This window comes from Nelumbo lutea, chromosome 2, assembly GCF_056320005.1.
Source record: "Nelumbo lutea isolate HS-2025 chromosome 2, American lotus-T2T, whole genome shotgun sequence".
Classification (NCBI taxonomy): Eukaryota; Viridiplantae; Streptophyta; class Magnoliopsida; order Proteales; family Nelumbonaceae; genus Nelumbo; species Nelumbo lutea.
This window is the reverse complement of record NC_142685.1, coordinates 18,097,967-18,125,809: the sequence shown is the minus strand read 5'-3', so window position 1 is coordinate 18,125,809 and position 27,843 is coordinate 18,097,967. Positions and strand designations below refer to the sequence as shown.

Genomic DNA, 27,843 nt, shown 5'->3' with positions numbered 1-27,843 from the left:
ATGATACCCGAAGGTCCTACATCACCCTCAGAATCTGGCTCACCATCAGCAGCATTGGACATCTCCTGAGTTATGCGCGAAGTGGATATGGCACTGATATCGAGCTCAGGGTACGTGTTCCGGATCATCCACTGGCTCAATTTAAAACCCCTTCTGTACGAGTCCACCATCAGGTCATCAAAGCGCGGCAAGGCGATGTACTCATCAACGACCTTCTTCTTGGCATCTTCGATGCCTTGAGAAAAGATCTGCGTCATCTCCCTAATGTCCTCCTGAAAGTATTCAACCTGATGCTGCAGATCCAGCCTCAGGTCTGCCATGTGCTTCACAACAACCCCCATGGCATCTCTCTGAGACCTCGCCTGCCTGGCCATAGCAGCGCGAGCTGCCTCCTCAGCAGCATGAGCAGCTGCCTCAGCAGCTCGGGAAGTCACCTCGACAGCACGGAAAGCCTCTTCGGCAGCTCGCGCCTGTCTCGAGCTCCTCTCCACCAGGGCCGCCAAGGCATGGATAGAAGAGTTCACCTACCAAAAAGAAAGAACAAGTGATTAAGAGAACAACAACAAGAGGGATAAAAGCAAAGAAGCCCGACAAGAAATTTGACTCACCACCATAACATGAGTAGCAGCACGACAGGCGACCTGGTTCAAAGGAAGATCGGTCCACGCCGCGATCTCCTCAGGGAAGGGTGCCTCCCTACTCTTCTGAAGAGCGTAGTTCGGCGACAGCACGCTCCTGAATTTCCCTTGGGCTCCCGAGCCTGAGGGCCCAGCTCGCGTATAAGCGGACCCAGAGTAAGCGAGAGCACTAGAGTAGGCGGGAGCTCCCATGTGAGTGGTCTCGGCATTAGGGGCCCCTACCGCTTCTTTCATTGAAGCAGCCACCTCGGGCTCCCTGGGCGGATCCTCTGATGGGTAGTCTGGTACCTGAGACTCCGCATCCTAGGGCAGCTCGGCACGAGTTCACTTGGCGACTCGCTTCCTCGTCTTCATGCCTTGAAACAGGTGCCCACCGTGAGTCCTTTCTGAGTTCATCACACCTGCAAAAAAGAGTTCGGCATTAGAAAAAACAAAAGAACAAAGCAAAACAAGAAACCTTTGAGCAAGGAACCTACCCAAACTCAGGCCGGCCGCAATGAGCTTGGCCTCCATCAGATACTGATGGCATTTTAGCCCTAGCCGTGCCCATTGCCGGAGGCCCTTCACCGTTTCTTTATCAAGCATAACACCGGAGTCAGGGGCGACCATCCCCCACCTGGTCTGAAACGGCCACCCTAGTACACTTTGCACCCCGAAGTAGTCTCGCTTCCACGCTGGGACCTTGTTGGGAAGTTCATGCAACAGCTTAAAACTCGGGCAAGGAGACAGGTAATACGGCTGCCTACGCTCGGGAAGGGGACCCACTTGTTTCTTAAGCATTGAAATAGAGGAGATTATCTCCAAATCTAAAGGAAAGCCCTGTTTGCAAAAAATGGAGACTGTCCCCACCAAGTTACGAATGGAGTTCGGGTGAAGCTAGCCAACGGTAACGCCGAAGTGGTTCATGACCTCGACAAGAAGGGGGTGGAAAGGAAGTCGCATCCCTGCAACGAGCTGCTCCCAGAATATCACGATCTCTTCAGGACCGTGTTCCCAGGGAAAGCTACCCGAAGGAATGAAATAGGTGTACTCCCCAGGAAAGTTGTAATAGGTAATAAGGGATTGCAGCCCCTCAGGCGTCATGGTCGAAGGACCAAATCTGTCTAACATCCGATCTCGATGAGAGGTAGACGCCAAACTACCCAAAGCGGCTCGGCCTACGGGCTCAAACTCTTCCTCATGTTCGCTAAGGCCATCGGGGAATGCAACTCGGTTCGTAGAACCTGCATCAGACTCACTTGAAGAATCGTCTGAGCTATGCAAGCTAGACATCAAGGAGAAAAGGTGGATTCCAGGAAAGTACTCACCCGAAAAAAGGTTTGAACAGACTTTGGAAATCAGAACAAGCAAAAAACCTTGAAGGCGAACTAAAAGCCTGGACGCGAGCTGAAACTTGGACGCGAGCTCAAGAAGCAAAACACAGAAGTGACAAGGCGACTGGGGTCCCCCACTATTTATACCCACAGTAATCGAGAACCAACAGTGCAAATCAAAGCCAATCCGACGGCCCGCATTTGCGCTGACCACACGTCCCCTGAGACCGAGACGTGATTGGCGCACGTCTTTCTTAAACTGGCAAAACGCCGGTGCACGTCTTTCTGAAACTGACAGGATGATAGTGCACGTCTTTTTGAAACTAACAGAACGCTAGCGTACGACAGCGGCGTGTTTTTTCAAAATTCGAAAAGACTCGCTGTCACGTCTCCCAGTGGCACGCTTTTTTGAAAATTGAAATAAGCGCATGCCACCACGTCTGTCAGCATTTGTAGGCAGGTCGGCGCGTCTCCCGCCTCTTGGGCGCTCGAGAAACCCAAAGAACTCTGACAACACACCTCGCGCTATCGAAATTCAAAGTACGTGACAAATCCACCTCCCACTTCGCGAAGTCCCGCGCCAGGGCAAGACCCTTAGCATGAGGAGTGGGGGGCAATTGATGAAGGAAGATTTGGCCCGACTTGTAATTACGCAACACGTGGCAAAGGCAACAGCTCGGCACAACAGTGCCCCCAAGGTACGTTGTACCAAAGGAAGGAACCAGCGGTCCGAACTCCCTACCAGCAGTCCGAACTCCCTATTAGGAGTCCGAACTCCCTACAAGGAGCCCGAACTCTCCCTTAGGCCCCGAGCCAAACAAAAAGGGCAATAACCCGAACTGGCATGCTCCATGGTCGTTCGGGACACACCTCTATCCGAACTCAAGACTTCACATCGCTCACCACTCCAACACTTCGCCTCAAGGATGCCGAATTGAACAACCGTACCATGCCTGACACCGAGGAAGTTCGTATCCAGGGGCGGCGCACCTGATTGACTTGGGATCTAACGCTTGACAGCCGCACTTCAAAAGGCCACCTGCCACTGCCATCTCTAGTTACAGAGACAGGTTCGACAAGGAGCAGTGGCAATTCTGTCCTAGCAGAAGGGATGACAGCTGAACTGGCAGAAGCACAGAAGTAATCATACCCGACCTGATAGAAGCCTCGGAGTGAGTGCGCAATAAAAGGCCCCCTACCCCCAACAACAAGGTATGTGAACTTTGCGTCATCTGGTTTTGTCTTGCCTTTGAGAGAATATTAACTTAAACTTCAGAGCAATCTCACCGGGTTTCCCCCGGAATTCCCTCAATTTCTCCGTTTCAGACTCCCCGTTGCTCCAATCGGAAGCAAGATTGTTAACAGCTAAGACCGGCCGGATTGCATATCATTATATAGAGTGCAAAATCTTGTATTTACCCTGTACATATTTACATTTGTACCACTTCCTAAGTCAGCCTTGGTGTTTATAAACAATTTATAAAAAAAGTGCAATATAAACATAATTATAAACAAATATGTTTATAAATATATTAATATATTTGTGTCTTTTTATAAATGAAAATGACCGTATCACTTACATTCAAGAAGAAAAGACAAATAACTCCGGACGTCGTTGACATTTTATCGTTTCATGTTGTTGGCATTTTGCTACTTGTCGTTAATAGTTGACTATTGCCATTTCCAACTTCAAGTTTTTTTTTTTTTCTTTAATATTGCCAATGGTTGGAATTATAGGGCTTGAGAAGGAGCTATGTGACTTTTGAGTGGTTGTTTTATGTTTCATTGCTTATTTTTCATTTATTAATTACTGGTGTAAGCGCACCTGTTATTGCATGTGTTAAATTAAGGACTTGTTTGTTTATAACTTTATAACTTATTCAGGTAGGTAAACGTCCCTAGAAGTTGGATAAATTCACTCACTTATGTTTTTTTGATTCCTAAGTTTTTTATGTAAATAATAAAATAACATTTTTATCCACAAAAGGTTAATATTAAAATGGCCAAAATTATCTCAAACTTACTTATCCATCTAAGAGATGGCAAGTTTTAACTAGGGAAGTAAAACTAATTTTACCATGGGAGCCATTAATAAATGCAAAAAGAACATTGTAAAGTTGGTCAATGTGAAAAAATTCCCATTGACCAACTTTCCCCTTCTTATTTACTAATAAACTAATAGTGCCTTAAGGTAAACTATAAGTTAATATTATATATTAAAATTTAATTTTTTAAATTCACCAAATTAAACAAAAACAAGTATTGGCTTTATAATAGTATAGATAAAACTTTATATTGGTTATATATAGTGGCGAAGCTAGAAATTTTCCTTTTTTTTCTTTTGATTTGGGGGAGGGGGAGAGGGACATTCAACAAGAAAATGAAATAGGGAATATAAGAGGTAGGTTTCAAGAGAAATGGACCAGGCAGGTTTGGATCTATTACAGATTTTATTTTAAAGAAAAAATAAACAATTTTTATTATGGGAGTTGAAGGAGCATTATAGAGTGATCCACTTTATCACATTTTCGAGGGCAGACCCACTTTATTACATTTTAAACCCAACCTTCATTTACTGGTTATATAAATCATAGTTTTAACCAAACATACTCCGCCCCTCGGTATATATAAATGAAAAATTTCAGCCAACTGCAAGTTTTACTCGAACTCAACAATCATTGAGGTGTCAAATTTTTAACGAATCTAAAGAGAAATTCCATTTGAATCCAAATGCGCTCAATCTAGACATCATAGAAGAGACAAGGGATCCATAACTATATATTTGATTTATTTTTCATGCAAAATAGAGGACTGTTAATGAGTTTAACCAACCCGACTCAACTCAACTGATAACTCGATAAATCAGGTAATTAGTTTCGGTTTGGTTGTATGTAAATCAACCAAAATCAACTTAGCCAACTACGCCATATGGTAATGTATTATATATTATATAAAATTATGTATATTAAATTTGTAATATGGATTGTTTCATATATATATATATATATATATATATATATATTGTTATTGATGTTTTATTTGACCTAATAAAACCAATAAATCATCTCAAACTGACTCTTTATGTTTGGGTTGGTTTTCACTCATAATTGATTGATTTTGGTTGGTCAATTGGTCAATTGAACAAGTTAGTTTGGTTGGCCAAACAATTTGCAAATCAAATCAAGTCAACCCAACCCATTCACACCCCTAGCAAATTAAGAAAGAAGTGGACTTCTTTATCAGCTAAAGAACATGTACGATTGAACAAATGCCACTTGCCAAGTGAAATGACACTAAGATAGATAGGGTAAAAGCAAAAGGTTCCAACCAGTTTAGGGATGGCAATTTTCTCCATCCCTAGCGGGACCCAACTTCCCCGACTCGATGGGGGTGGGGGTGAGGACGGAGATTAGTAGGAATCCTCGATTGGAGTCAAGGTCGGGGATGGGGATTGAGGTCCCCACCTCGCCTTGACCCCGTTTATATATTATTTATATTATATATATTTATTATATTATTTATATTATATATATATATATCAAAATATATTTAAAAATTTATTTATAACTTTAAATTTTTATTTATTTTAAGTAAATTTATTTTTCAAAAAAATATTGTTATCTAAAAAAATTACAGGGATTCGGGTCCCCGTGGAGAAGCCATCCCCGTCAGGGATCGGGGATGGAAGACAAATTTTATCCCCGGCGGAGATCAGAGACAGGGGCGAGGATTATTTTTATAATCAGGGTCGGGGACGGGGAATATGATCCCCACCCTAAATCCTCCGCATTGCCATTCCTAAACTAGTTGGTTGGTTGGTAAAGCCATCAAAATTTTTGGTTTTCAAAACAATAATAAAATTTGAAGTAAATATATTATATTATTTACGTGAGATTATTAACCAAAAAGTTGTATTATTCATGAGAGATGTTGACTAGTCGAAAACATGTTTTTGGAATAAAAAAAATGATTCATTTTTTTAAACGAAGAAAACACATATAAGAACATGTTTTCCATGTTTTTATTTTAAGATCCAATTTACTTTCAACCCAAATAGTATTTTTTTTTGATAAACAAGAGAAAATCACTACCAAGGGGCAGGGCCCTGCCAGTAGCATCAAGGAACGCCAAGAAGCTCAAATCTCAGGGTATCTGCCTCCAAAGATCTTCTCTCTATCTAGGCATTTAATTGCTAGCCAATCAACTGCATTATCTCCTCAAGACCATGTCATTTGATTTGGAAAGACTTTCTCATTCCTGTTTTTCCATAAATACCAAAAAAAATAGTGACCATTTTTTACAAAAAAAAAAAAAAAAAAAGCATAGGGTATTTACCTGGTGTAAACCGGTAAGTATTGGTACGAACCAACACAAAATTGGGTTTGCCTAAAACGATCTGACACAATGGCATGCGGGCCATGCCAGACACAACACGATGGGATGGGTTGTGCCAGACTTGGGGTTCTAGGTCCATGAGCAGGCACGACCCAACACATGACATAGCCTATGGGCACGTAGTGGGCCAAGCGTGTCCCACCTAAGGAAACTAGTCATTGGAACCCCTAATAGATAGTTTTTGCTTTTGGGGGGAGATTTTACACAAATACCCCCAATATCTATAAACAGTTATATGGGGGGTATTAATGTATTTTGGTTGGGGAGAAGAAAATGACAATAATGCCCCCAATAGCTATATAACAACTAGTTTGGGGCATTTGGGTAAAATGATAAATGACTTTTTATAATGATTAAAATACTCCTCCCAACAATTAAAAAATGACTATTTATAAGGTATTTTGGGCAATTAAATTATTTTTAATCCCTATAAATACCCTTATTCTCTACCATTCTCATCACACTAATTATCATACTCTCTTATACACTCTTATACCCTCCCTACTCTCCAATCTCAAGCATCTCAAGTTAACGATTTGAGAGGCTTGGGAATTTCAACCATTGAAATCAAGTTGAGATTCCGAACATGCAACCTGGGTAAGTACAATTAAGTTAATTTTTGTTTCTTTAGAATTAAAAAAATAATTGGCTATTCCTCTCGAAACCAATTCCCCAACATATTCAGTGTCAATGATGTTTAGTCATAGTACGATAGTGTTAGTACCGATATGGATGCTACTAATGTTATTAGAGTTCCCACCCTTGATACTACTACTGGAGGAAAGAAAAAGAATGGCACTAAGTTGACTAGCCCAATCTAAAAAATATTTAGAATATAAGAGTTTGTGGGAAAGGGAAAAAAAGTTGTTTGCCAAACATGTAAGAGTGACTTTAGTTATACTAGCGATGGTAGTATTGACCACTTTGACAAACATTTGCTCTCCCATGATAAACATGAAGAAGAAGGGAAAGAAACAACACAAACACAAATTGGACATGTGGTTTTGGTATTTTTAAATATTATAAAGAAAAAATGAGGCAAGAGTTAGCAAAATATATTGTACATGCTAAACAACCATTTTTATTAGCTGAATATATTAAACATAAAAGATTTTTACAATATTTTTATAAATCCACAATTTAAAAAAGTTTATAGAAATATTATTAAATCATACGCTTAAAATCTTTTATTTATATAAATACAATTTAATTTTTATTTTATCAAATCTTAATTATAGAGTTGGAATTACTTTTGATATTTAGACCTCTAAATATAATATAAGTTATATTTGTGCTACTGATCATTTTATTAATGAAAATTTGCTTTTACAATAAAATAATTTTAAGTTTTACTAGGTTTGAATGGCCACATACTGGGCCAACAATTGCTGTAATTATTTTAAATGCTTTCCATAATTATGGAATTGAAAATAAGCTTTTTTTTTATTAGTTTTGATAATGTTAGTAATAATGATTTAACAATAAATATTTTAAAATCTCAATTAAAACCATCTTTAGATGGTAAATTATTTCATATTAGATGTACATGTCACATCTTAAATTTATGTGTTCATGATGCTTTAAATATTTTTTCTCCTCATATTTCTAAAATTATTAATTGTATTTTGTATATTATAATTTATGGAACAAGAAAACAATAATTTAAATATTTATGTCAAAATTATGGTTTAATAAAATATACAAATTTTGTATTAGATATTCAACATAGATGAAATTCTACCTATTCTATGTTAGAAAGTTGTATTTCTTACAAACAAATTCTTATTAATTTTTGTAATGCAAAAATGCCATATGATATTATATTTGGGGAAGATTGAGAAATGGCAGTTTGTATAAAAGATTTTGCAGAAAATTTTTATGTTACAACTAATGATTTTTCGAGTGTTTATTACCCAACTAGTTGTATTTTAGTTAATCATTTATTTATGAATAGTGAATGTTTTTCCAAAATATAGAAAATATTCACAATTTTAAAGTATTGTTGAAAATAAAAAATAAATTTTAAAAATATTGGAAGAACATTTATATTATTTATTTTTTAGCTACAATATTATATCCTAAGATTAGGAAAGATGGTTTAGATTTTTATTTAAATCATACTGTAAAAATATGAATGTTGAAATTGGAAATAAAAGAGATTGAAATGTATAATTTATATGAATATCAAATGATAGGGCATAGGAAAATTGTAACTTGTAAAGGTGAAACTTATACCTCTAAAACAACTATTTCCAATAGTGTTAAAGAAAAATTTTGGTCTCTAATAAGTAAGAGGCAAAAATCTATTGCCACTTTATCAACAAGTTCATTTATTGAACTTATTTTTTATTTACAATATTTTTTTTTCTAATTTAAGTGATTCTTTTGACTTGAAGGAAATGAATAATTTTGACATTTTGACTTAGTGGAATCAACATAAAAAAAAATTATCTAGTTCTTGCCACCATGGTACGTGATCTACTAACCCCTCTAATGTCTACAATTCCATCGAAATCTTGTTTTAGTACAGGTAGTAGGGTGCTGAATGACAAAAGAAACTACATGAATATTGAAGGTTTGTAGATGTGCATATGATTGAAAGATTAACTAGATGTTGATGATGGATTGCAAAATAAAAGAGAGCATGACACTTCAACTAATGTTTCACCATAAGTAGATGATGGTTAGGGTCAAGGAGATGTAGGTGGAACTTGAAGAAAAATGATGAAGTCAATATTTTGTTGTATACTCAATAACTGTATAACATTTTTAAATTATTGTAAAATTTGTTTTTCAATTTTATTTAAATTAATTGTTATTTTTTCAATAATGTATTTTTATTTTAAAACTATAATTTTATTATATTGTATTTATATTTTATTCCATTTTCAATATTTCATTCATCAACTGACCATTGTATTGTTCAAATTCAAATGAAATAAAATTCTTTTTCCAATTTGTTGTCCATTTTGTAATTTATTAAGTATTTTTTTTTATTTTTCCAATATACCCCCGAAGTTAAATATTTTACTTAGAAAAAAAGAAAAAAAATCAAAATGTCAAAAAAAAAAAAAAGACAGACCTAGTTTGGCCTAGGCCCAAGGTCCGAACTATAGCCAAGCTCGGCATGGCTTGCAGCTCGCCCAACCCAAGCCTATGGCACGACACGGGCTCATATGAGCTCAGGCCATGGGCCATGCTGGGCCGGCCCCCGAAGTATCTCAGAAGAGGGAAGCATGGCCTGGCTTGACCCACAGGTCGTGTTGTGCCGATCCATCACAGCCTGATTTACACCTCTATATCTACCTGCTCTGTTTACTTGTTTTAAATACATGAAACTGAGTTTAAATTGTAGTTATTTTTTCCTTGCAGAAGTAAAATGACGTGGTCTGCACCTTAGGTTCACTTTGGAAGGAGTACAAGTGCAAAACCTTATATTTTGTATTGTTTTGTATGTATTTATATTGTACATATTTGTATTTGTACTATTTCCAAACTGAGCCTTAAATGAAATATAATAGAGGTAAGAAGGTCATTTGATGGGAGTGAGGTAAAAAGCAAGATGATGAAACTCCCACTTTAAATGATAAAAGAAATGATGCAGGAGAGAAAGTAATGCAAATTTTGCCTCAGTTTTTGGGATGCAAAATTTGCACTATCATTGAATGTAAGAAAGACAAAAAATTACAAATTTCGTATCAAGTAGCATAAATACAAATAAATTGATTTTAAATTCAGTTAAACCAAGTGCAAAATTTGTGTGCAATTCAGATTTACACTGCCATCAGCCTATGGCACAATTTTTTTGTTACTTTTTAACAGTATATAATGGAGAAAAGATGCTGCGTTGTTCTGTCTTTTTGATTTTATAATGTAATAGGACAAAATTGTATTATTCCCAATTTATCAACTTTTACTGTTCTTTCAATTCAGAGAAGATGGACAAAGAACATATTGAAGAACATCGAAAGCAAATGGATTCAACCAGATTAACAAAGCAAACCGCAATTTCTATAAGTGGGCCTAAAGTTCCTTAAGGCTGTACTTGGTTTGAAGGAGAAAGGTATAGAAAGATATCAAAACCTATACAAAATTTGTACAGGTTTCCTTTCATTTCCTTTTCCTACTTTTTTTCCTTCAAACCAAACATAGCCTAAATGGTACCATTTCATCTTGGGCTCTTAAGTATACTCTAACCATGTACTTTTTGTTGGTTACAGACTTTAACAATACTTTTAGTGTTGGACACCACATGCTTGGTCAGTCTTGTACTAATGGAGTGGAGACCCTTTGCATTAGCATTTAGTCCTCTAGCCACTTCACCATTACCATATATATATATATATTCTGTTTATTGTAAAAATAAATAAAAATACAAATCTATTTATATTGAAATTGCATTGTTTATGATTTAATTAATCCATATGCCTTTAATTTCCATTCTAGAATATTCTTAAATGTTATTATTATATAAAAGTCCCAACTCTTGAATTTCTTTGTAATTTTGTAAATCATTAGCAAATAATTGGTCTATCCTAGTTCAGTCTAACTTGGATTTGTGCTGGGTTGGCTGAGTTAATGTACTTGTATAAATCTTACACAACCCATCTAACCTGAGCTTAATATATGCTTGAAATTGCATATTTTTATTTATCATTTATGATACGTGCACAGATTTTTATATTAAGTGTGTTTTATACATCAAGGGGAGAAAATGGGCTGAAGATGCAAGGTTAACTTTTATAATATATTATGATGTTTATCATTTCTATATATAATTTGTGTTTACACGAGTTATGTAACAAATATAGTCCAAGTTGCACCTTTTCCACATCTTTTTGGGCTTGGATTGAAATTCGCATCTACGCCCATAAGGGGGCGCCCCACAATGTCCTACAGCACATTTCAACCTTGTATTGGGAACATCTCCTGATGATGTTTTATCATTTCCATACTTGTCATTGAGAGATGTTCCCAATACAAGGTTGGGATGTGCTGTGGAACATTATTGGGAGGGCCCTTCTGAATGCGCAGATCTGAACTATGGGATTTTCAGGCTAAGTGGCACCACTATGTGCTATGGGGTTTTCAGGCCCAAGCCAAGCCCAAAGTTCATGTGCAGGTACATGACCTTAGAATAGAAGGAGATCAAAAAGCATGTACATTAGGAACCCATTGGGTTGAAGCCTGAAGGTGAAACCAAGCTTGTCATACACTATTTACATAGCAAAGCTCATCTACTTTGATCTATCACCGATATAATTTCAGTCTCCAGAATCCAGCAAAGAAGTCAACAGAATCACATCGAGACTGGATTCAAACATGTTTTCAGGAAAGGGAACCAAGCAATGGATTGCTGAGCTAGCGAACTTAGTACCAAAGTCCAGGACTATTATCTGAGGAAATCCGAGTCCAAATCTACTACAGTGGTGCAACTCGGGTTGGACCGACTTAGCATTTTATGGGCTTGAGTATTCAGGCCAGGCCCATATATTATCTCCAGTTTTATAAGCACAGAAACTACAAACCTACTTGAAAATGAGCATGAGAATCAGAAAAAAAAAGTGGAAAATTATTAATAATGGGCACTTCTAAATTTTTACTAACAATTAAGGAATGTGGAACAAAAATTTTCCTTTCATAAAAACTCGCAGCCATTAGGTTTTCTAAAATGGCATTTTAAACATTCCATAGCCTTTTCTACTGATTGCTATTATTGTTTAGGAGAATTATTCTAAGTCTGCGTTTGGTTTGAAGAAAAAAGTAGGGAAAGGTAGGGAAACATTTATAAACCTTGTATAGATTTTCTTACCTTTTCCTTCCTTTCCCTACCTTTTCCTTCAAACCAAACATAGCCTAAACATGAGGTAGCTTTATTTTTTGGTAGTTTTATTTTTCATTTTCTTTTACACTTTTCAACAAAACCAATCTATCTATCTATCTATCTATCTATATATATATCCTGTTTATATTTTCATCTTTGTTTTGTTTTATTTAATTAGTCATTTATCCATTTGGCGAGGTCCATTGCGTAGTAGAAGGGCCATGGCAGCCTAACTTCTTTTGAATGTTGGGTCTGGTAGCCCGGTGTCCTACATTTTGATTATCCATCTAGCTATTTGGAGGAAGCCTATTAACATTTTATTTTATTTTTGTTTTGAGAGCTTATAGTGTGATTACCTAATAAAAGAAAAGAAAAGGCAATCGCCAGTAAGTGATAGAAGCACAAGAATTTTCTTTAATCCTTTAAAAATTAAACGCAGCAAAAAGAGTGGTACCGGGTAGATTTTGGTGTGGAAAGGCCCAAGTTTTTATTGGGCTAGACCATGTTTTGGGTCTGAATTTAAGTTGGAGCTGCATGGGGTTGAATAACTTTTTTGATCAAGAAGACTTACATACCATACCAATAGCCCAGATGTACCTGCACTTACAAAATACACACTCATTAATGCATCTCAACATACATAAGTTAATACATGTCAATAGTGTTATGTTTCTATATTATTTACATAAAAGTAAATTCTAATTATTCTATTATTATTCAACAATCCCTACTTGGATTGTATTATATTATATCATTTATTGTGAACTGCAGCCCTAGCATCTATGATATGGGCTTGGGTTGAGCTGACCCAAACCATCCCAAATATAGGTTTTCCTTTAGTGGTTTATGAGAGAGAGAGAGAGAGAGATTAGGCTTTGCAGGGGAGAAATAAAGTACTCTTAAAATGCTGTTGATGACGATTAGTTAGAAGAAAGAGCTCAAATTAGGTATGGACCTGAAAAGCGAAACGATAATCGTGGGCATAATAGTCTTTTTAATTTAAATTACGCCCTGTATACCTCCTTCTCCAGCTATCACAACAGTGTGCAACAAAAAAAAAAAAAAAATCAAGGATATTAATATGTTATATAGCCTAGAGCTCACCTAGAAACCATGTTCTTTAGAATAGGTAGCCTCAACAAACAACAAAGAAAAACAAAGAATTTAACTGAGATTTAACAGTCATCATCTTCTAAGACAACATTTTGAGGCTGTTGATAAATGGCTTCAACCTTATCTGCCCAAATCGACAAAAAATAAGAAGGGAAAACTTGGAACAGAGAGAGAAGGAAGCTATGCTGAGTGCTGACTGGTGAAGAGAAGAGAGAAAAAGAGAGGAGAAAGCGTGTGGGAGATGTCGTTTTCTGTGAACTTTTATGTCCTCTTTTGTTTTTATACGCGTTTCCTTTTAATTTTTGTTGCTCTTTACAGGCTTTTCTTTCCCCTCGGCCCCCATGCTGTTGGTGATTTTGCTTGTTTCCTCTCTTTTATGTTTTATCCAAAAGAATAACATGAAAGAAGGTCGAAATCATCTTTTGAAGACAATGATCATGGTAGTCCCCCACTCCCTCCTTCACTCCTTCCCCACCCACCTCCTTTAAAGACTAAAGAGAGAAATGCTGAGTCATTTTATTTATTTATTTATTTTCAATTCTGTTATTTGGAATTCTTCAAGCATGCATATAAGGAAGAAAAAGGTCGGATAATCAACTCAACTTGGGGCCTTGGGGCAGGTGAAACTTTTCAAAGATGCCTTTGGGGGGGGGGGGTCATACTCATACTTCATTAATGTCAACTCAACTTATGCATTGCTCTGCCCAAAATACACCACAAGTTATTTTATTTATTTTTGGGCTAAGCAGGGAAGAAATATATACACCGCAAGTTAGTGTGCTCTAAATGAATCGAAAATGATTCACTCAATGGATTTGGGAATATTTGTGTTTGTTCTTGTTTTGCTCCAAAATTTTCCATGGATTTCATTTCACAGTTTAGGTTCTTATTTTAATCTATATTATTATTATCATTAATCATTCTTTATAATGGGGATATTTGGGTGAGCATGAAAAGTTTCAAAGTTGCAGGGGTGAGGGGGATTCTACCTCTTTTATTCTTATTCTTCTTCCTATAGTTTTCCGTTGACGTAGGGATACTTGCATATTTGGCAGCAACATCCAATGAAGAATTACTGACTGGGATACAACATATACAGGGGATAATCCTATTGCTGGATTTGGATTTCAAGTTGCAAAAATCCAGTTTATTACAAAGTGCTGCAATAAAGAATTACGTTTCAAAAGGAGGGACAAAAGGAGTGTGCACACACTTGAGGCAAGGGAATATAATCACCCATGAAAGCGTTCCTTCACCCTTTAGTCTCTATTTAAGAAGAGCTTAAATGTTGGCTCTGTGGCTCAGTTTTATTAGGGTTTGACAAGAATGCATTTGTGCCTTTTAACAGTGACAATAAATGCAGATTTCGCATTCAAAAAATTGATATAAACTGTTGCATTCAAAGTTGATCAATGTTAAAAAGGCATTTTTCCATTCTTAGGATTTGTATTTGCACCTACAACAACTAAAGATCGTTTGACAAAGTAAATTTATCAATGTAAAATAAAACTAACCTTACATTTACATGAACCCGAGTGCAATTTATATATTTGTATTTGCACTCTTCCCCAACGGAGCCCTACAAAAACAAATATGTTTGATTACAAATACAATTACAAAAACAAATATCTATGCACATATTTGTATTTATAACCTTCCTTGAGAAGGGTATGAATATTAATATATGCAATGAAAAACCTTATATAGATTATTTCAAACCTTGTATTTACAAAGTAGAAAACTTTCTTTGGCTGGAATGTAGAATTGAGTTTCAGAGATCACATTTCTGCCGCCCCACAAGGCCTCACAGTACATCCCCGCCTTATATTAAGAATATCTCCCGATAATGACATCATAAAAATAATATTATCATCGGAAGATATTCCTAATATACGGCAGAGATATTCTGTGGGGCGGTTTCTTGTGGAGCGGAGATGTGAACTCTGAGTTTCATCGGTTGCATTGGAGACAGAGATGGGACGAAGACGAATGCCTCCCACCAAAAGGACACGTTACTAGTCCCATACTTAATTGTCACCGTTTGGTTAAAATAAAGTCATTTCTAGTTTTCTATAACTATTCTGGTTTTCATCAAGTTTCTCCGTTGGCTTCTGTGATCCTTATTTAGAAGGCCGATGATGCGATTGCTTAATACAGAATTTAATGTGGCAAGGACCACGATTCCAATCTATTCAATATGGGGACCATATGATAATTGATAAGTTCGGATGAAAAAAAGTGCTAAAAAATTCCGATCTGGTGGTCCCATGACCGAACGACTTTGAGCTTCTGTACTACCCTATTAAATTAGAATCACCTAATATATAATCAAAATCATAAATTGCATCTCTTGAACAAGTGACCGGTCGTCACTCTTTCTAGGGTAAATCAGTTGAGAATATACTTGGGTTGGACACATTGCTTAGGCCCCGTTTGTTTTTATTTATAGTAAGCGAGTTTATTAATTAATCGGGCAAGTGTTTATTGGATAAAACTATAAAAGTTATTGGAATAACTCTGGTACTAATGTTCTTGTGTATTTTTACTTATCAAGATAAAGAGAGAGGTAGGAGGGGATCATGGTCAATTACCTGATTGACCAAATTACCCCCGCTAGATACTTTCAAATGAGTAGGGTCTTAATGGTTTGACCCAACCCATCGCCACCACTCCTCATCAAAATGTGAGTGCTGCCTCGGATGCTTGAATCAAGGGAATCAAATTTACCAAATCAGAAATGAGATGGTGAAGTTGTAGAAAAAGAAATCAGTAGATGAGATTATGGTTACATTAAATTCTATATGTGCTAAATGCCCACATGTATTGCCAAATAGTGCACTAAAAGAGCGATCTTAGAATGTAGTGTAATGCTCTGGTGTCTGTAGTGGAACAAGTAAAGCAAAAGGAGCCCAGTTATGGAGCTGGATGAATCAGGGGAGAAAAGGGGGAATAAAGAGAAAGCTACAAAGACCAAAACACACACATACACACTCAAGCAGACTTTTAGTCCACATCATTGACAACTTTTATAGGTTAAAGAAGGGCTTTTGTCTCAATCTTTGTTAATAAAATCATAAAGAACTCCATTGACAGACCAAACCCCCCCAAAAGAATTCCTCTGATAAGATGGATTTTCAGCCCAAGAAAATGCTTGTCTGCCTAATTGATCATATCAACCCTCTTATTTCCAGATTTTTAGCTCATTTTGAAATCCAATTTGACTAGTAAACCCTAATAAATACACACCCATTTTAGGGTTAAGACTCATTTCTTCCATATGTAACTTATTCAAACAGCAAGACGACACCTAAACACTTGGCTCATGTGAAGGAAGAAAAAATGTTAAGAGGTCAAGGGTCTGATTTGAACAATTAACAGTTAAAATGCCCATGAGTTATTTAAAATACCAACACTGATTCGACATAAAATACATGAGGTTTCATGTACAACTAACAGTAGTTACATGTGATTAGGGAATATTAGATGAAAGCCTTGAAAGGGTAGAACGTGATTTAGAGGTGGACCAACGTGCAACCCACGTGAAGGGAGGCCCATACCCATCTCGCCAGTAGAGAGAATCTTTTGGTCAAAAGGGTCTTTCGGCAACAACTTCATTAATTATTTGCCACTGTGATCACGCCACGTGGCATTTGACACCAAAGACTCGACCCACATAACTTAATTTCTAGATCTGTGATTCATGGATGCAATAATGAGCCTTCCAACGTCATAATAATAACAAACCCAATTCATATAGGATATATCCTCATTTGGAAAGAGAAAAATATTATAAGAATAAAATACCAAAATATATTTAACTTGAGCACCCATGCTTTCGTAGCAAAGGAATCGTTCATCACCACACTATCTAGTATCTATTAGTAATCACTAATTGAAAATAAAATAAAATAAAATAAAATAGAAAACCAAAAGAGAGAAAAAGAGGGAGGGGGGATGGATATTGGATAAAGAAAGAAAGAAAGCCAGCACACAGCATGTGGGGAGAAAATATTGCTATCTGCCCGTGTATAATACAAGAGAAGGATTTTTGGGGAGAAAATGTTGCGGTTTTGAGTAAATTTCCCTTGTTTTCTTAGTCTTAGGTTGACTCGTGCTGATTCGGTTGACGACTCAGTCAGTACCCAACTCAGTGATGGGAGGGAGTTGGAGCAACTGGCGGGGGCTTGGCGCACTGGTAGCACTTGGCAAATAGCCCAAATGTGTCGACTTGCTTCACAAAGTTGCTCATGCTAGCCCAGCCTCCGAATCCGAAACCAACGACAAAGACCCAACCGACGATGAAGATGTTGACCGCGTACATGGCCGTCCAGCTCGGAAGGAAGAAGGGAGGCTTCTCGACCGCATTCTGCGTCACAGAGGAGAGGAATAGGTAAAAAAATACAGCAAAATTCAGATGATGTCCATATCTTCTTCCCTAGCGACCCCCAATGAACCACAGCCACGTCAGGGATGGAAATTAAAAAGTAGTTCAGGTGGTGTTTGAAATTTATTTTCCACCGCTGACTTGTCGATTTTTCATTGGGGGTCACAACCCTCACAAGCGAGTCAAGCCACCTAGCCAGCTCATCAAGGGTCTTACTCACTTCTAGCCTCTTCGCTTTTTTTTTACCAAGTACATGGCACAACTGTTGCACATAATCAAGTGAGTTGGACATCACACCTTCCTCCTCCCAAGGGTCTTACTCACTTCTGGTCTCTCTTTCACTCATAGTGAAAAGGTTGTTTGTTTGCCACGTGGTAATTCGGGACCCATGTAAAAGACAGAGTAAGACCTCCATTACAATGAGATGGGACCCTCCGATTTATGTAATTAACACCTTCAAAAGCGTCAAAGAGATACAGTGGCTACTTTCGACATTTCAAAACTAGGTCGCCATAAATGTGGTACCACACAATTATTTGAAACCGGGATCCTCGCAATCCAAGGGCTTTTAATTCTAAGGGATCCACACCTACTTGTTTGACGAAAATTCACCAGAACATGTCCCGGCATACCTAAGTATCACATCAACTATGACTAAAATGCCCCTTTGCGTAGACGACAAACCAAAGTCTAGGATAAAATCCTATATCAACATTTGCTCCCGAGTCCATACAAATAACAGTTGCATGGCTCGTGGCCCATGTGAAAGTGTTGGGACCCATAATTCGTCGAGTACCAACTAGCAGATCATTAGTGGGCCATCCGTATCTGACAATTGCAGATATCAACGGCTGTTACCCAATCAGACTGTCCCGGTTATCATTTCACTAGTAGTACTGGAATACGGAACTATAATAGTGGGGGCCCTCCCAACCTGAAGTGCGGCTAATCAAAAAAGGCCAGTGAGAGTCAAACTCATATTCATGAGTCGTGACGGCTCGCTGATAAAGAACCGAGCAAGACTCAAATTACTAAATCACCCTTGCTAATAAAAGACAATTACGATATTGCAGCTGCACCGAAAACTAAAGCAAAAACACTAATCAGATAGAAGACAGCAAATTAAATGGGCAATGCCATCTCTATCTGCAGAGGAAGAGAGAATAGGTTACCTGGCGAGCGGAGGCCTTTCTGTAAGTGAGCATATGAGCCATGGACGGTATGATGTATACGGTGAAGCTGACCAGGAGAGCACCGACGGCGGAGTTGATAGGACCGAAGAAAGGGAAAATAATGGCCAAGAACCAAATAGGGATGACCACCGGCAGCCTAGCCAGTGCCCTCAAGCATATACTCTTGGTATCGTGCATCCCTATTACCTTCTCCCATACGAAATACAGCGGCGTACATGCGAACCCAAACGTTATAAACTGTCCACGGTGAAAAAAAAATCAAAATGGCAGAGCGTTGTAAATTCAATCATTCAACAAGACCGAGTTTGTTCAAATAAAAGAAAACAGGTGCGCCAACGGGAACGGACCTGATGAATGAGCATCAAGATAACGGCAGCATCACGCCAGCCGTTTCGGGGAAGGAGAGAAAAGGCGTTGGAGTGGTCGAGGAGCTGGTCGCCGAAGGCCCAGTAGACGGCGGATGCTGACGGAAGCGTTAGCGTAAATACGTACAACGTCGCCAGTAGATAGATGTACTTGAATTTCTGTGGCTTCCACATTGCGTGCATAATTTCCCTGTATTTTATTTAATAAAAAACAAACGTCATGCCAAAAATCCCTACGTCCCCACATCGTTTTCACTCACTTCCACTACCGCTACTACCAGTCACTACCACTATCAATGGCAGTGCAGCCACTCCCACTGGGTAACAGAATTCGTCTTTACTCGGGGAAAAGAAAAGTTACCTTCCGGCTGTTTAATTTTGACAACTAATTGAAGATGAATCAGCGGCTTAATTACAGTTAAAGAACAATTTCTGTAATACGGAAATCGAATTTCATGCGGACGGGTTTAATGGAAACGGAGGACGGGGGGGGGGGGGGGTGGGGGTTCGTCTTCAAACTGAAACAGAAAGTAGTTTTCAATAATTCACTTTCTCAGGATACCCGATTGAGCAACAAAAACTGAAAAGCTGCAAATAGAAGCAGCGTGAAAGGAGGTGAATGAGAAATTTCCTTTCTTTTCCTTTTCTTTTTTTTTCATCAACAATTATAGTGATCTCTCTCTCTCTCTCCTGCTATGTTCAGAGACTTACACAGTGACAGCGTGACCGCCGAAAGTGTAGAGGATATTGGTAGCTCCGGTGAAATACAGAACCAGCTTCTGTGGACCAGAGTGTGTGACGCCTTCAACCTGTAAAAGAAAAACAAACATTCACTTTTACTGCTAACTACTACTTCTATAGTCCCCGATTCCATAACAGTGAACAAATCAGAACAAATGCAGAAGCTCGAAAAGGATGGAAAAACATTTATTTTTTATATAAAATAAAGAAAAGACAAAGCAAAGTACTGGGAAATTTTTTCTTTTTACCTGGCCATGAACCAGAGCTGCAATGGCCAAATACCATGCCGTATAAGTGGTCATCCCGAGCCCGAGAAATGACCAAATCCGGTAGTTGTGGAAGGAAGGTATGAATACCGTCGTCGCACAGCAAGCTCCGAAAATGTACGTCCATGTCCTCTTGTCCAATCGGTCGTTTATGTAATATATGTTGCTGCTCTCATCATCAAACCGCCAGAAATTAGTTAAATCAAATCAGCATTCTGCACTTTCTGGAACTGTAGAAAAGGAATGCGAAAGTAACGAAAATATCAGAGCTTACCTAGCGCAAGCAATTAGCTGTATAACGGAACCAAAGAGGAGAAACGTACAGTTGAAGGCGAGTCCTACGGCCTTCCAGTATGGCCCCAGCAATCCGTCCAGCACTTCGAACCACTGGAATTAAAAGAAAAAGCGAGTGTTCTTTAATAGAATTCAGAAGAAAAAAGGAGTCCGATTTTATCTGCAAGTCGAAAATTTTCGCCTTTTCTTTTCCGATATGTTGTTATTCTTGAGAGATTACCTGAATCACATGGTTCTTAAAGTTCGCGTTCTCCTTTTCCTTTCGGCTACGGTACTCGATGTAGAGAACACTGATGAGATAAGCAGTCCAGCTACCGACTAGGCCATAGAATATCTGGAATAATATGCCTGAGAGCATGCCCAATTGGGAAAACGAGTAGGGCAGCGTTAGCAGCACCTGGGCTACCTGTGATAAATGGCGAGATTGATTGTTTTAGATTTAACGAGGGAAAAAATAAATGGATCTCATTTTAATTTTTGAGTGTTTCTGGGGATTACTTGGTTGGAAGCGCAACTGAACCAGGCGTCGTAGACGGAGCCACCATGCCAGAGAATGCTCTTCATGCTAAATATGGGCTGATCTGCCCGCTCTTCCTCCTTCCCCTCATTTTCCGTCTCATTAAAGCTGGAGACTATCGCTTCTTCGGCTTGTTTCTGAGGCAGCATTCTTCCGTTATCTCTTAACGGCGGAGCTCAATTCCGTCTAGATCTGAAACATAACGGACAGTAAAAGAGACAAAAGAATTAGACGAAACCTCAGAAAACGAAAGCGGATATAAACCAGCATCCAACAAAAGAAATTCCATTCTTCCCAGAATACAGCTTTCACCCAGAAACAACAAACGAAGAAGAAAAAAAAAGAATCCGAAAAAGGGAGTGCCTCGCTAGTCAAGCTTGAAAGGAAAGAATGACCGAAAACGATTTCGACAATGTTTCACACCAACCAGACGAAGCAGAAGAAACCCAACCCAATTTGGGCCTCAGTTACCTTCTTCGTGTGGTCTCTTTCGGGTATGTATGTGAAGCAGAATGAGGGAAAAGCACAGGCCCTTCTGCAGACAAATGCGTTTATCTCCGGAGATCCGTTGCCTTCTTTCTTCTTTTCCTATACAAGGGTCGAGGAGATTTTTATTTCGGTACCCCTTCTTTCTTAAAGAGAAGGTTTGAGTTGGACAACTAGAATTGGACTAGTGTTACAGCAATTGCAGAGAGATAACGATTGCAGACAAGCATTGGAAATTCCCCATTCTAACATTACCAGAGCCTTTAATGCACGCTATTATTACAGAGCTAATCGCCAGTTTCAATCTCCCTCCTCTGTCACAACAACTTGGCCGGAAACCGCACCTAAATGCGAACTTTATCTGGTGAAAACGGCAGTTCCAAGTACCAGCGAGGAAGGTAAAGGTATGAGGTATCCAATTGGAAAAATCAGACTGTTTTCCCAAGGCTTGCAGAAAGACATAGAGAAAAGGAGAAAAAAGGCCCCCTTTTTGGTTCTCGACTACCTACTATATATATTCACTTCAAAGCTCCAGTCGTCTCTCTCTACAGTGGAGAGAGAAAGAGTGAGAGGAGAAAGCCGAGGTAAAGAAACGAAGGCAAAACCCAGTTTTCTTTTGATTCGATTCTGAGTTCGTTTTTTTGGGAAGAGAATCGAGATCTGGAGAAAAGGACGTCGTTCTGATCAAAGGGAAATGGAATACCGGAGCGGCTTTTATAGGCCAAAACACGCTCCAAACGGTTTCGACAAAATTAAATGAAAATTTAGATCAGGGAAGGAGGCCCTAAAATCTCTCTTTCTTCTGCTTTGTCTCTGTAATTTTTTTTTTGTATATTTTTGTAACAGTGGTACTACCGTGGTGGGCTGAGTTACCTCACTCTCCCCTCTTGAAGTCTGTGTCCCTCGCTACAAAGCATTCTTTAAAAAGTAACGCTCAGATCCAAATCTCACTCAAATAATTCTGATGATTTATTTTCCCAATTAATTCCCGTCGCTTTTAAAAACCTAATTATTGTATTATTTTGTTCCCGAGTTTTCATTAAATAAAATGAATTTAATTGCACCCTGGCTCCATCAACCTGTGGCCGACTCGCCGTATCTACTGTGATACTGTGATTACTGTCTAGTGTCTACTTGGATTGAATGAGAGGTGATGGGTCGTGCATCATGGGCCGCCTAACCCACCCACGCCCAGCCGTAAAAGGGGGAGAGAGAAAGAGAGGTCCATCTATGATCTTCCGTCTATCTTTTCTTTACTTTACACGTTCATCCGGCGCAGCTTGATTTGCTTTATCGGCTTAAGCCGAGCCAACCAGGTCCCGCCACTCAGCGCGTCTCACGCTTATTAAAGTAAACCCGCACCGCCACCCTTTGCCGGGGCGGCCCTCCCACTTCCGGCATCGAGAATATTCCTTTTTTTTCCCTCTTCTATTTGGACGTTCGATGGGCCAAAGAAATGCCGGTCATGTGGGACCCAGCACAAAACATTGAATCGTTTGCTGATAGAGGCGAGTCATATTTTCTTGAAGGGGAAATATGAGGGGGGAGGGGGTGTTATGCTTTATACATATGGAGGATCCGAGGTTCCGAGTCGATAAGAGCGATTCGTGAGTCAAAATGGCGATTATTGCAGCTGTTGATTCAAGTAAAATTAGTGGAGGCATTGTAGGACCACCGAGGATGTGGTGGGATGGATGTATTTAGTGAGAAATTGTGGAGGTTAAGGCCCAAAGGGGAGGAAAAACGGTGAGAGATGCCCACGACTTTCCGTTGAAACGGGATTTGTCGGCTGGGTGAGGGTTCCGCACTCCACTTGACTCGACCCCGGTCCCCCTTCAGATGGCTGGCTCGCACTTTCACTTTCACGTCTTGGCTTGAATATATAAAAAAGATGAAGCCGATATGGAGTGTAGGACTGTTACCAAAACCAAAAAAAAAAAGGGGTGTAGGAAGTTTCTAATGATGCTTGAGAAATAATTAAACAACAAATTTTTGTTTTAAACTTTGTTTTAGTGGGGAGGTAATGATTAATGATAGGATTTTTGAGTCGTAAGCCAAAAAAATTCGGAATATGTTCCATCTACATGGAGCCCACCTCGTTTTCTTCCCTATTGTTCGGTAACAGCTCACCAAGCACTTTTACACACACGCACTCAGTCACTTTCGATCACTCACTGGCCCATCTGCCCATCCCACTTACCTCTCTGCCCTGGTCTCTACATACAGGGATTGGAACCGTCCATCTCAGAACCAATTCTTTAATTAAGCGTCTAATTATCTCGTCTCTATCGAACTAATTCAAATTTCCAAATTAAATATATGTTTAGTTGTTTACTGGGAAAATGAAGTAAGAGAAAACAAATGGTAGTGTATAATGCCGGAATATGAAAAGGAAATTGATGGTTACTTCTGAACGCGGTAGCAGGAACCTGAAACGAAGGAGATGGGGAAGCTCTGGGGGAAACCCGGTGTAGAGGTTCCGAAGCTCAAGTTAGAATCCTTCAAAAGCAAGGTAATATCAGATAGCGCAAAGTTTGCATACCTCGTTTGTCGGGGGGCAGGGGACTCTTATAATCAATTCGTGCACTCGCCCCGAGGCCCTTGTCAGGTCGGGTATGATTACCCTTGTGCTTGTCAATTCGGCCGTCGTCCTTTCTGCTGAGACAAAACCGTCACTGCCTAACCGTCTTTCTAACTGGAGATGGCGGTGTCAGTGGCGGTGGCAAGTGGCCGTTTAGAGTGCTGCCGCCAAACGTTAGATCCCAAGTCAGTCGGGCGCGGCGCCCTCGGGCATGGACTTCCTTAGTGTCAGGCATGGTACAACTTGTTTGGTTTTGGTGCCCAGAAGGTGATGCGAAGTGCTGAGCGAGGCGAGGTCTTGAGCTTGGAGGTATCTATAGGGTAGGTCAGTTCGACGAGGTGTATCCCGAACTGTCACAAGGTGGGTCAGTTCGGCGAAGTGTACCCGAGCTGTTACAAGGTGGGTCAGTTCGGCGAAGTGTACCCGAGATGTTACAAGGTGGGTCAGTTCGGCGAAGTGTATCCCGAGCTGTTACAAGGTGGCAGTTCGGCGAAGTGTATCCCGACCTGTTACAAAGTGGGTCAGTTCGGTGAAGTGTATCTCGAGCTGTTACAAAGGGTGAGTTCGGGCCCCCCGTAGGGAGTTCAGTCCGCTGGTGTCCCCTTGTTCCCGCCTAGGCTTGGCCCCTTTTGCCGAGCTGTTGTACAAAGGGTGAGTTCGGGCCCCCCATAGGGAGTTCAGTCCGCTGGTGTCCCCTTGTTCCCGCCTAGGCTTGGCCCCTTTTGCCGAGCTGTTGTTTCTGCAACATGTCACGTAATAGAGAGGTCGGGCCAAATCTTCCTTCATCAATTGCCCCCCACTCCTTGCGCTGGGGGTCTTGCCATGGTGCGGGGAGTTTCGCGAGGTAGCAGGTGGATTTGTCCCGCCCTTAGATTCTTCACTGTGCGAGTTGCTTTTGCTAGGGTTCCTTCGGCTTCCGAGAAGGCTGGAAACGTGCTTACTCAAGAATGCTGATGGTTGTGACAGCGCACGTTTTAAATTTCAAACCAATTCGTGCCGCTAGGACATGATAGTGGGTCATTTCAAAAAGGGGCGCCACTGCTGTACGTGCGCGGGCGATTGTCAGGGAGACGTGCGGTGCGTCAGTTTCGGAAAGACGTGTGTCGAAGCGACGTCGGTTTCAAAAAGACGTGCGTTGACGTTTCGCTTTTTTTCGGAAAGACGTGCGCCAATCACGTCTCGACCTTAAGGGTCGTGCGGTCAGTAAGAACGTGGGCCGTCGGATCGTCTTCGATCTGCACGGTCGATTCTTGGTTACTGTAGTTATAAATAGTGGGGGACCCCAGTCGGTTTGTCACTTCTGCGGTTTGTCTACTGAGCTCGCGTCCAACCTTTCAGTTCGCGTCCAAGTCTTTTCCAACTTGCGTCAAGGCTGGTTATATAGCCTTCACGATTCTTTGGCTTGTTCTTCGAATTTTCCGGTGAGTACTTTCCTGAATCCATCTTTTTCCCCAATGTCTAGCTTTGATAGCTCAGACGATTCTTCGAGTAGGGCCGACGTAGGATCCACCAACCGAGCTGTGTCCCCCGACTGCCTCAGTGAACTTGAGGTGGAGCTTGAGGACTATGAACTAGTAGGCCGAGTCGCTTCGGGCAGTTTGGTGTCTACCTCCCGCCGAGGTCGGATGCTAGACAGGTTTGGTCCTTCGACCATGACGCCTGAGGGGCTTCAATCCATACTTATGTCTTACAACCTTCCTGGGGGGTATACATATTTTATTCCTTTAAGTAGCTTTCCTTGGGAACACGATCCTGACGAGATCGTGATTTTTCGAGAGCAGCTCGCTGCGGGGGTGCGACTTCCCTTCCATCCCCTTCTCGTCGAAGTCATGAACCACTTCGGTGTCACCATTGGCCAACTTCATCCGAACTCTATTCGGAACCTGGTGGGGACAGTTCCCCTTTTTTGCGAGCAGAACTTCCCCTTATACTTAGAGATATTCTCCTCTATCTTGATGCTCAAGAGACAGGCGGATTCTCTTCCTAGGGGGAGACGGGCATATTACCTTTCTCCTCGCCAGGGTTTTAAGCTTCTGCACGATCTTCCTAATAAGGTCCCGGCGTGGAAGCGGGACTATTTCGGCGTGCGAAGTGCACAAGGATGGCTCTTTCAGACCGGGTGGGGTGAGGCCGCTCCTGATTCAGGCGTGACTCGATAAAGAGACGGTGAATGGCCTCCGGCAATGGGCACGGCAAGGTTTAAAGTGCCACCACTACTTAACAGAGGCCAAGCTTATTGCAGCTGGCCTGAGTTCGGGTAGGTTTCTAGCTATGTGGTTTTCTTGTTTGCTCTGTTCTTTTCATTTTTTCTGATGTCAAACTCATTTCTTCAGGTGTGATGGATGTGGAGAGAACTCGTGGGGGGCGTTTGTTCCAAGGTATGAAGAGGAGGAAGTGGGTTGCCAAGCGAACTCGTACCGAGCTGCCCCTGGATGAGGAGCCCCAAGTTCCAGACTATACACCAGAGGATCTGCCCAGGGAGCCCGAAGTGACTCGACCGATGCACGAAACTGCCGGGGCGCCTTACGCCGAGACCACTCATACAGGCGCTCCTGCATACTCAAGTGCTCCTGCTCACTCTGGGTCCGCTCATACGCGGGCTGGGCCCTCGGGCTCGGGAGCTCAAGGGGAGTTCAGGAGCGTGTTGACGCCGAACTACGCTCTTTAGAAGAGTAGGGACGCTACTTTCCCAGAGGAGGTTGCGGAGTGGACTGATCTTCCCTTGAATCAGGTCGCTTGCCGCGACGTAACACATGCCATGGTCGTAAGTTAGATTCCGTCTTCTTTTTTCATTTTCTATTGCTTTTGTTGTTTTTGCTCACTTGTTTCTTTTGGTAGGTGAATTCTTCGATTCATGCCTTGGCGGCCCAAGTGGAGAGGAGCTTGCGACAGGTGCGAGCTGCTGAGGCTGCCCTCATGCTGCTGAAGAAGCTTTCCGTGCTGCGGAGGCGGCTGCTTACGCTCCTGAGGCGACTGCTTACGCTGCTGAAGAAGCTGCTCGCATCGCGATGGCCAAGCAGGCAAGGTCTCAGCGTGACGCCGAAGCCATGGGGGTAGTTGTCAAGCATATGGCGGACTTGAAGTTGGATTTGCAGCATCAAGTCGAATATCTTCAGGAGGACATCAGGGAGAGAACACAGATTTTTTCCCAATGCATTGAAGACGCCAAGAAGAAGGCAGTTGAGGACTACATTGCCTCTCCGCGTTTTGACGATCTAATGGTGGATTCTTACAGGAGGGGGTTCAAGTTGAGCAGGTGGATGATCCGAAATACGTACCCCGACCTCGATGTAAGTGCCATATCCACTTCGCGTATAACTCAGGAGATGGCCAATGCTGCCGATGGCGAGCCGGACTTTGAAGGAGAGGCAGGGCCTTCAGGTGTTGTTGAAGTGCCTTCTGATGGTGAAGAGGTGGCTCTGGGCATGTAATTTTTTTTTTGTAAGTCCTTTCTGATGGCCACTGTACTCATGTTTCTTGCATTGGAATAAATAGTCTTTTTGCTCGTGTTCTTTTTTCCCCGAACTGATTTTTTGTCGCACTTTGTCCGGGTTATTATACTTCCGCGACCTGTTCTGCCGCGAACTGGTTTTTCGCCGAGCTGATAATATGCTCATCTTTGCATGTTTACGCCGAGGTTTCTCTTGGCTTGCATCGTGGCACATAGGACCTGATTTCGTCCACTTCGCTTGGTGGTTTATAAGTAGTATCGCCTTAAGTTCACGATGTTCCA

General features: G+C 40.6%; 1 protein-coding gene across 1 annotated transcript; it reads right to left on the bottom strand.

The window, feature by feature from the left end:
- Positions 1-17,070: 17,070 nt before the first annotated feature.
- Positions 17,071-22,407, bottom strand: LOC148868934 (auxin transporter-like protein 2). Its single transcript, XM_088969667.1, has 10 exons — positions 21,785-22,407; positions 21,515-21,631; positions 21,025-21,235; positions 20,747-20,932; positions 20,507-20,619; positions 20,215-20,398; positions 19,937-20,034; positions 19,208-19,415; positions 18,840-19,097; positions 17,071-17,649 (listed from the first exon to the last, which is right to left on the bottom strand). Exons 3-10 carry the CDS (start codon positions 21,190-21,192, stop codon positions 17,431-17,433), a joined length of 1,434 nt encoding a protein of 477 aa, XP_088825793.1. The 5' UTR covers positions 21,193-21,235; positions 21,515-21,631; positions 21,785-22,407; the 3' UTR covers positions 17,071-17,430.
- Between the last annotated feature and the right edge of the window lie 5,436 nt (positions 22,408-27,843).

Excerpts from the sequence above, each read along its gene's own strand:
- LOC148868934 (XM_088969667.1), bottom strand. The coding sequence starts at position 21,192 with ATGCTGCCTCAGAAACAAGCCGAAGAAGCGATAGTCTCCAGCTTTAAT. Across the intron at positions 20,933-21,024 it reads TCAGTTGCGCTTCCAACCAA|GTAGCCCAGGTGCTGCTAAC; the intron begins GTAATCCCCAGA and ends CATTTATCACAG. Across the intron at positions 20,399-20,506 it reads CAGCTAATTGCTTGCGCTAG|CAACATATATTACATAAACG; the intron begins GTAAGCTCTGAT and ends TGATGAGAGCAG.